The 10,077-nt window shown below is 48.1% G+C and overlaps 1 protein-coding gene across 2 annotated transcripts; it reads left to right on the top strand.

The window, feature by feature from the left end:
- The first annotated feature begins 269 nt into the window (after positions 1–269).
- On the top strand, positions 270–4,829 carry GNLY (granulysin). Of its 2 annotated transcripts, XM_015112776.3 has the most exons (6): positions 270–428; positions 876–956; positions 1,283–1,386; positions 1,922–2,020; positions 3,472–3,643; positions 4,541–4,829. In XM_015112776.3, the coding sequence occupies exons 1-6, from the start codon at positions 377–379 to the stop codon at positions 4,549–4,551; spliced, it is 519 nt and encodes a 172-aa protein (XP_014968262.1). In that variant the 5' UTR covers positions 270–376; the 3' UTR covers positions 4,552–4,829. The 2 variants fall into 2 exon arrangements, with proteins under 2 accessions (XP_014968262.1, XP_014968260.1); XM_015112774.3 differs by lacking the exon at positions 876–956 and having other exon boundaries at positions 271–428.
- The last annotated feature ends 5,248 nt before the right edge of the window (positions 4,830–10,077 follow it).

Below are 10,077 nucleotides of genomic sequence, written 5' to 3'. Positions count from 1 at the left end.
AAAAAGCTGTTTAAAAATAGGTTTTGGATCAAGTGAGATGACTCACTTATACTTTTAGTATAAGTATGTCCCACGAAGTATTTGGAACATACTTGTACTAAGCGGTTTCTCCCTCCATTAGCACATCCCAAGCATCCAGGCAGCTGCTGGCCTCCAGCAACCCGGCATTCTAGTTGTGTGGGAGTGGGGTGTGGCGTGAACCCTGTGGGCTACCACTGCACTGATCTGCTTCTTCATAAATTAGTATTTGTACTTGTGGTAAACCCAGTGACACAGGAAGATGACATACAAAAAGGGCAGGACCTGAGAAAGGTTAAGCTGCAGGCTCCCTGCTCACAAAACAGGGTGTGAAAGGCATCTGAGCAGCTGCCCCACCATGGTTACCTGGGCCCTCCTTCTCCTTGCAGCCATGCTCCTGGGCAACCCAGGTAAGGCCTTCCCCTCGGGATCGATCCTGATGGCCCTTCCAGCCTCGCACTCTCAGGCTGGCTGAACCCGGAGCATGGACTCTGTGGGCACCCAGGTGCCCCTGCCTCTCCCCAGCCTTCTCCCACATCATGGAGACCTGGCCCTCCCCTCAGAGCCAGGCTTAGCCCAGTGTGTTGCCCAGCCTGTCAGTGGCCTGGCCAAGGAGGAGAGACAGGCCAGGGATTCTGGTCCTAACTCTACTGGCCACACTGTGTGGCCTGAGATCCCCCGTTTCCCTCCCAAGGCCCTGCCTCCGCATCTGTGTGGTGAAGGCCATTGGCCTTCATCGGTGGATCTGCGTTTCCTCAGGCCTACACTGTCTAGGATTGTGCAGGGCTGGTGAGAGAACGGGGTCTCTTCCCTGCTCAAGGCAGACTTCCTGCCCCCTGCACCCTGCTGTCTCCCAGGCCTTGGGGTCAGTGTGAGCCCCAAGGGCAAGGACACTTCTGGAAGGGAGAGTGGATTTGGCTGGGCCATCTGGCTGGAAGGTAAAAAAAGAAAATCTCTTGAAAGGAGATTGAGGGAAGTTTCTAGACAAACTGACCCCCAAATCTGTGTTGCTGGCAGAACAGAGGAGAAGAGAAAGTCTCACCGCCCTCCTGGCTTTCTAGAAGGAAAGTGAGAACATGTGTTTGTGCTGAGAGTGGGTCAGAGCGGCTCCAGGGCAAAGCATGTGGACAGGTATCCTGGCCCCCTGCAAGGCCCAGCCCCTGTCCGAGGCCCTGGCCACCTCCTGGACTCCCACCAGCCAGGAGAATGGGTTTTCCCTCTCCTTCCACCTGCGGAGGGGGAGCTGAAGTGCCTTCTTCCTCAGGTTTGGTCTTCTCTCGTCTGAGCCCTGAGTACTATGAAGTGGCAACAGCCCACCTGTGTGACAAGGAGCAATCCTGCCCGTGCCTGGCCCAGGAGGGCCCCCAGGTACATGTTGGCTCTCTGCTCACCTGCCACAGTCCCTCTCCTTTCCCTCCTCCCTGGGTGGCTCCTGGGGTGAGGGCTGGAGCTCTCTAATGGTCAGGAGGTGGGAGTGGAGGCTGGGCTGTTTCTGACGATGCTGGTTTTGTCGAATTCATGTCTGGCCAGGAGGGCTACAGATACCTGGTAGACTGTCCCAAGAGGATCCTCCGGGGTCTCACACTCCAAAGAGCCTGGGGCTGCAGAACCCAAATAGGTATACTCCCCTGGGAGTTCCTCAATAGGAGAGGGGCAAGTGCAGGGCTGGGAAAGTACTGGGGGTGTGGGAGGCTGTTTCTGGGGTGTCTCAGAGCCTCTAAGACAAGCAAAAAGGCAGGCAGGGTCCAGGCAGCCAGTTCAGGCCTTCAGTGTATCCATGCTCTGGGAAGAGATCACGGACATTCCTGCCAGCCTCAGAAACACCAAGGGCCGCTTTCTTGGTCACTTTCACGCACTCCCAGAATGTCTGAGAGACCATGATAGGGGCTTTCTTTTCTGACAGGGTGACCTGTTGATCAAAATGCAGGAGCTGGGCTTCGACTGCAAGATCTGTCTGAGGATAATCCAGACACTGAAGGCTATGGTGAATGAGCCCACCCAGGTGAGGCCGAGGGGCTACAGAGCCTCCTGTCTGCTGCTCAATGAAGGGGCCGGCCTGTGACCAGGTCGGGGATCAGGGAGCCTGGGGTCACCTTGCACAGTGGTCCTGGGGGAGGGCTTCCTAGAAGGGAATCTGTGAGTCCCCATGTGTCTGTGGATGAATTTCAGAGAACTTGTGAAATTGTTTGTGACTATCTGGAACTGTGTAAGTCAGAGAGAGTATACACGGTTTTCATCATGTATACTCAAAGAGGGCTTGTCCCAGAGAAGTTAGGAATCTTCCCCTAAAGCCCTAACATTTGTGTCCAAGGCAGAGCTTTGAGAAGCTGGTTCCCTAAGAGACCTGAGTCAGGACTGATAAATCCCAGATCTGCTACTTGGAAGCTGCACGGCCTTGGGCAAGTCACTTCCACTTTCTGAGCCTCAGTTATCTTATCTTTGAAATGGGATGGATAATAGTTCCTATCTCGCAAGTTGTCGAAGCTCTTCTTTTTTTTCTTCTTGAGATAGGATCTTACTCTTAAACCCAGGCTGGAGTGCAGTGGTGTGATCTCGGCTCACTGCAACCTCTGCCTCCCTGGCCCAAGCAATTCTCCTGCCTGAACCTCCCAAGTAGCTGGGACTCCAGGTGTGTGCCACCACGCCCAGCTAATTTTGGTACTTTTGTAGAAACAGGGTCTCACTGTGCTGCCCAGGCTGGTCTCCAACTTCTGAGCTGAAGCAATCCACCTGCCTTGGCCTCCCAAAGTGTGGGATTACAGGTGTGAGCCACTGCACCTGGCTGCTGAAGCTTTTTAAAAGAGCTGAGGGCTGGGATATGCTTAGCTCCACATCTAGCACTGAGTGAATGCTTAACAAATGACTGCGTTACTACCAAGAATTACTGTTTCACTCTCCCTCCTTCCCTCTCCTCTGCTCCCCGAAACTTCTTAGCATCCTGGCACTGCAGGCTCACACTTAACCCTGGATACCCAGATTCATCCTCCCGCCCTGGGATGGCATAAAAGAGACTTTAAAACCAAATGAGCCAAGACTCCAAGCTCTAACCACACCTCCCACCCCCACCAGTCTTCTCTATGCACCCCCTCTGGCTGTAGCCCCCAGCCAGGTCCTGGACCCAGGTAGCTACATGGCAGAGCATTTAATGTGTGCCTGGCAGCCACGGGCACCATTCTCCACACAGAAGGCAGGGGACAGGTGGACAAGGGGCTGAGACCTCAGCAGGGCTAACTGTCCTTGTCTCAGGAGCCCTACCTGACCAGGCTTGGGCCAGGCCTTGGAGAGTGGGAGTAGGGGCCCAGCCCTGTGTCTACACTCTCTGGCTCCATGGGCACCAGGTGCCAGTTCCTCGCACCTAGTACTCCCATTGCTAGGGCTGCTGGAACCTGCAGGGTGGCAGAGCTGCGCAGGACTCACCCTATAACCATGTCCACTGTGGTTCTGCTGCTGCAGAGAAGCATTTCCAATGCTGAGGCCCGTGTGTGTAGGATGGTGAAGTCACAATGGCGCGACGTCTGCAAAAATTTCATGAGGAGGTATCAGCCTAGAGTTACCCAGGGCCTCCTGGCCGGAGAAACTGCCCAGAAGATCTGTGTGGACCTCAGGTTGTGTGAACCTTCTATGGGTGAGTGCAGAGGTGACAGCAGGGATGCCTCCTGAGGGGTGGAGACAGTTTCCCCCAGGATACATCAAAGCTGCCTTCTTAGGACACATTACTCCCCCATCTCCCAGCACAGGAAAGTGTGGAGAATTGAGCAGATGGACTTTAGCTAGAAATGTTTGAGAAATACTGATTAGAGCTTGGGCTTTAGACACAGGTGGTCGTGGAGTAAAATCTGGTCTCCATCTCTCCCTGGCTGTGTGACTTTAAGCAAATAACTTGACCTCTCTGAGCTTCAGTTTCTTCATCTGTGAAGGGGAGATAGCAATCCTGATTTTTGAGATTGGAATGAGAATTGAAGGAGGTCACCGTGTGCGTAGACCTGACCTTGGAGAAATGTCCTCAGACTGAGGCTATTCAAGGTCATCAGACCCTCAGTCAAACTCCAATCCCCAGCCCAGCATGGGTCCCTGGGGTCGGGAACTGGGGCCACATCCTCCCCCACAATTCTGGGTCCTGAGAGCTGGGCTAGGGAACCCTTCAGGCAGGGGAGCGTGAGGCCTTTCCCTCCATGACTGCCCAGGCTGTGCCTGGAGAGAACACGACTCAGCGGTAGGAAGTGGGGCCAGAAAGGGGCCTTGGTGATTGGCTTTGGCAGCTCAGCAGGCACTTGCCAATGCTCTGGGATTCTGTGCTAGCAGATCGGGGGTCCCCACCATTTCCTGTCATTGGAGCTTGTGACTTTTCTATTCAAGGCCCCACAACCTGCTCCGGCTGCCGACTGGCTTCCAGGATGTGCCACTGGGTGTGTTCAGTAGGGACGGGTGGCTGCGAGACCTTAAGCAAGTAACATTCTGAGTGCCTGCTTCCCCATGGGGACCCACCACATCTGCCCACAGCTGGCTGTTCTCTCCGCTCCAGGTTCCCTCTGAGCCCTCTCACCCTGTCCTGTGGAAGAAGCACAGGCTCCTGTCCTCAGATCCCGGGAACCTCAGCAACCTCTGCCGGCTCCTCGCTTCCTCGGTCCAGAATCCACTCTCCAGTCTCCCTTCCCCGACTCCCTCTGCTGCGCTCCCCTCTCAGGAGAATAAAGTGTCAAGCAAGATTTTAGCCGCAGCTTCTTCTCCTTTGGTGGATTTGAGGGCTGGGTGTCAGTGGCATGCTGGGGTGAGCTGTGTAGTCCTTCAATAAATGTCTGTCGTGTGTCCCATACACTGTTGTAGATGCTACGGATTTAGCGATGAACGAGACAACCTTAACAGCATTCACACAGTTAATGCTTACTGAGCACTCACCACAGCCATGCGTTATTCTGAGAGGCCGGGGCACACAGTGGCTATGTCCCCAGAAGCTCTCAGACCAGTGGGGGAGACCAGCAGCGTTAGAGGTTTTTTTTTGTTTTGTTTTTGGTGAAAAGGAACAGAAACCCATCTTTTTGCTTCTTGCCACAGGCAGCCTTCCTTTGCTGTTTCGGGGGAGTGTATCATTTAGGGCCCTTTTGGTTGCAAGCAACAGAAGTCTCAGCCCATTCTGGCCTAATTAAAAAAGGTAATTTACTGGTTCAAATAACCAGTCCACAGACATGTTCAGGCACAGAATGATCCAGAAATGTGTGGCGTCACCAGAGCCCCAGTCCTGTTTTATTGCACTTTTTCGTTCTCCCCACCTCTGTATATTGAAATTGTGTTCAGGTTCGCTTCTCTCTTGGCCGCAGAAATGGCTTCATCAGGTCCACACTTCACCATCTTTACAGCGCATCCATCAGAGGGAGAGAGAGTTCCCTTGGAAAGAGATAGGAAGCTTCTTTCCCAGAAGGCCTATCAGCTGTCTCCTCAGTTCTCATTGGCCAGTTATCACACGTCATTTGCCCACCCTCAGACCAATCACTGTGTCCTGGAGAATAATGGGGTACACTGATTGGCTCACGCTAAGCAGGGCATACCCCTGGGGCTGAGGTGGGGTCCATCTCAACCCAATCACTTGGTTGACAATAAACATTAAAATCTGGGCTGCTGTTGGTGGGAAGAGGGAAAAATGGATGCTGGCCACCCAAGGAGTATGGTGTGTTATTCTGGATTCAATCAAAGAAGCTGTTCAAGGGGACTACCTATGGCCAAATCTGGGGCTATTTGAGCCTCAGAATAGATAATGACAAGAACAGATTGTAATCCGTTGATTAAAATAGAATCCATGAGTTCATATAAATACAAATAATACATGAATAAATAAACAAGGGAAAAGGAAACGTGCTACCTTACGATACAATCACAGTTAATAAATGTAGACCTAGTTGCAGAGTATATCCTACTAACATATTTAGTATAGTGAGTATATCAAATACTAACTTGATTTTTAAAAAGTATTTATTTATTTATTTAATTATTCTTTTAGAGACAGAGTCTCACTTTGTCTCCCAGGCTGGAGTGCAGTGGCCCTTCTCAGGCATGATCTTAGCACACTGTAGCCTCAAACTCCTGGCCCCAAGGGATCCTCCCACCTCAGCCTCCAGAGTAGCTGGGACTACAGGTGTGCAGAACTGCTCCTGGCTCACTAATTTGATATTAATTAATACATTCCATTATTAGTTAATCTGACAGTGGAGAAGCCTGTCAGCTGATGAAAGTTAATGCCACCTCTCATGGGGCAAGTCAATATCATGGGCCTCATAATATAATGCTCTGAGAGAAATATAATACTATTTTTCCATTGTCACTGCCGAAAATGCAAAAATCATGAGGAAACATCAGAGCAAACCCAAACTGACATTTTACAAAGGACTTAGCCTGTCCTTTAAAAAATTAAAAAAAAAAAAAATTTATTTTAGGCCGGGCGAAGGGGCTCACGCCTGTAATCCCAGCACTTTGGGAGGCTGAGGTGGGCGGATCACGAGGTCAGGAGATTGAGACCATCCTGGCTAACACGGTGAAACCCCGTCTCTACTAAAAATGCAAAAAATTAGCCGGGCGTGGCTGCGGGCGCCTGTAGTCCCAGCTACTTGGGAGGCTGAGGCAGGAGAATGGTGTGAACCCGGGAGGCGGAGCTTGCAGTGAGCCGAGATGGTGCCACTGCACTCCAGCCTGGGCGACTGAGTGAGACTCCGTCTTAAAAAAAAAAAAAAAAAAAAAAAAAATTATTTTAGACTGAGTCTGGCTCTGTCACCCAGGCTGGAGTGCAGTGTCACGATCTGGGCTCACTGCAGCCTCTGCCTCCTGGGTTCAAGCAATTCTCCTGCCTCAGCCTCCCAAGTAGCTGGGATTACAGGTATGTACCACCATACCTAGCTAATTTTGTATTTTTTAGTAGAGAAGGGGTTTCACCATGTTGGCCAGGCTGGTCTTAAACTCCTGACCTCAAGTAATCTGCCTGCCTTGGCCTCTCAAAGTGCTGGGATTACAGACAGGAGCCACTGCACGCTAGCCTGTCCTCTTCAAAAATGCCAAGGTCTTGAAAGACAAGTAAAGATTGAAGAACTGTTCCAGATAGAAGGAAACTAAAGAGACATGACAACTAACTGCAACACATGATCCTGATTTGGATCCAGACCTATAAAGAACATAATTGGGGCAATTTATAAAATGTGACTGGAATCTGCGATGGTAATATTCTGTTAATGTTAATTCCTGATTTTGACGGTTGTACTATGGTTACGTATGGCAGTGTCTTTGTTAGAACATATACACTAAAGTATTCAAAGAGTAATAGGTCATCATATCTGCAATTACAGTGAAATGATTCAGAAAAAAAGGCAATACATATGCAAAGAATGAGTGTGATAAGGTATATACCACATACATGGGATGTGGTAAAGTGTTAACAGTGGGGAATCCTGTTTAAGGGTAAATAGGTGCTCCTGTTTACACTGGGAGGTTTGGAAGGTGTAATCTCCAAACTCAATGACAAGTTGCAAGAAAGCAACTTTCAAACTTCATGTTGAAATGTGATCCCTGGCTGCGCGTGGTGGCTCACGCCTGTAATCCCAGCATTTTGGGAGGCCGAGGTGGGTGAATCACCTGAGGTAGGGAGTTCAAGACCAGCCTTACCAACATGGAGAAACCCCGTCTCTACTAAAAATACAAAAAGTTAGCTGGGCCTGGCAGCACATGCCTGTAATCCCAGCTACTAGGGAGGCTGAGGCAGGAGAATAGCTTGAACCTGGGAGGCAGAGGTTGTGGTGAGCCAAGATTGCACCACTGCATTCCAGCCTGGGCAACAAGGATAAAACTCCGTCTTGGGGAAAAATAAATAAATAAATGAAAAGACATGTGATCCCCAATATTGGAGGTCGGACCTAGTGGGAGGTGTTTCTCTCATGTCAGGAAGGTGGATCTCTCATGAATGGCTTGGTGCCATTCTTGCAGTAATGAGCGAGTTCTTGCTCTATTAGTTTCTGTGAGAGCTGCTTGTTGAACCTCCTTTCTCTCTTTTTTCCTCACGATGTGATCTCTGCGCACACTTTCTCCCTTTCTCTTCTGCCGTAAGTAGAAACACCTTTTTGTGAGACGGAATCTCGCTCTGTCACCCAGGCTGGAGTGCAGTGGCAGCTGCAACCTCTACCTCCCAGGTTCCTGGGTCCAAGTGATTCCCCTGCCTCAGCCTCCCCAGTAGCTGGGACTACAGGTGTCCACCACCACACCTAGCTAGTTTTTATATTTTTAGTAGAGATGGGGTTTCTCTGTGTTGGCCAGGGTGGTCTTGAACTCCTGGCCTCAAGTGATCTGCTCGGCTCAGCCTCCCAAAGCGTTAGGTTTACAGGCATGAGCCACTGTGCATGACCATAAGTGGAAGCATCTTGAGGCCATCACCAGATGCAGATGCTGGAGCCATGCCTCTGGTATAGCTTATGGAACTGTGAGCCAAGCAAAGCTCTTTCTTTATAAATTACCCAACATCAGGTGTCTCTTTATAGCAACACAAATAGACTAAGACACAACTTTTCTCCAGATTTGAAATTATTTCAAAATCAAAGTAAGTGATTTGTAGCATTTTGACTTAGCAAATGGTGGTGACATTTACTGAGATCGAGGAGACTCTTGGATGGTTAGATTTGGAGGGAATAATGAAGAGCTCTGCTTTGGCCATGTGAAGGTTAAGTGTTAAATATCCAAGGTGAGATAGCAAGTGGGGGAGTTTGGCCCAAAATACACATTTGAAGCCTGGATGAGGCCATCTAGGAGTGAGTGAGTTAGAGGTCTACTTCCAGCCACAGTTCATTTTGATCAGTGAACTCTAGTGTTGGACAGTTTGAATCATTTTTGAGACAAAAAGTCTATGGCACTGAGACACATCCCAATTTTGATTCATTATTTTAATGAATTCCTTAGTGTGTGGGATCATGTCATCTGCAAATAGAGATCATAGTACTTCTCTCCAATTTGGATTTTATTTCATCTTCTTGCCTAATTTTCTTCAGTAGAATCTTCGGTATAATGTTGAATAGAAGTTATAAGAGCAGCAGTCCTTGTCTTGTTCTTATCTTCAGGGGAAAGCATTTAGTCTTTCACTATTAAGTACAAAGTCAGTTCTGGGATTTCACAGGCGCACTGGATCAGGCTGAGGAAGATCCCTTCTATTCCTAGTATGTGGAGAGTATTGTCATGAAGAGATGTGAAATTTTGTAATGATGTTTCTGGGCTGTTGAGAGGATCATGTGTTTTTCATTTTTTATTTTATTGATATGATGAATTTTATTAATTGACTTTTGGTTGCTGATTTGCCTTGCATTTCTGGATAAATCTTACTTGCATGGTATATAATTGTTTTTATGTGTTGCAGGAGCCAGCTTGCTAGAATATTTTTTGAAAATGTTTGCATCCATACTCAAAAGAGATATTAGTTTGTAGTTTTGTTATGTTTTCTTTTGATGTCTTCATCTGGTTTCACCTGGTTTTGGCATCAGGGCATCCTCTTCTATTTTTTGGAAGAGTTTTTGAAGAACTGGTATTAATTCTTTAAATATTTGGCAGAATTCACCAATGAAGACATCTGGCTTGGTAGTTTCTTTGTGGGTCATTGTTTTGATGACTAATTTAACCTATTTATTATAGGTCCATTCAAATTTTCTGTTATTCTTGCATCAGTTTCAGTCATTTGTGTTTTTGTAGGAATGTGCCCATTTCATTCTAAGTTGTCCAATGTATTAGCATAATTAATTAGCAAAATAGTAAAATCCTTTTTCTAATTTCCTCTCCTTCATTTCTGATTCTAGTAATTTGCAGCTTCTCTCTTTTTATTGTGGTCAGTCTAGCTAAAGACTTGCTTTTTCAAAGAACCAACTTTTGGTTTCATTTTCTATTCTCAAATATTGTTTCTAGTCTCCATTTTAATAATTTCCACACTTCCACTCTAATTTTTCAAATTTCCCTTTTTTACTGCTTGCTTTAGGTTTAATTTGCACTTCATTTTCATGTCTTTTTTTTTTTTTTCTTTCCATTGTAACCTTGAACTAGGCTCAAGCAATC

Source organism: Macaca mulatta, chromosome 13, assembly GCF_049350105.2.
Source record: "Macaca mulatta isolate MMU2019108-1 chromosome 13, T2T-MMU8v2.0, whole genome shotgun sequence".
NCBI lineage: Eukaryota > Metazoa > Chordata > Mammalia > Primates > Cercopithecidae > Macaca > Macaca mulatta.
Note: the sequence above shows the minus strand (reverse complement) of the source record. Positions and strands in the feature narration are given on the sequence as shown.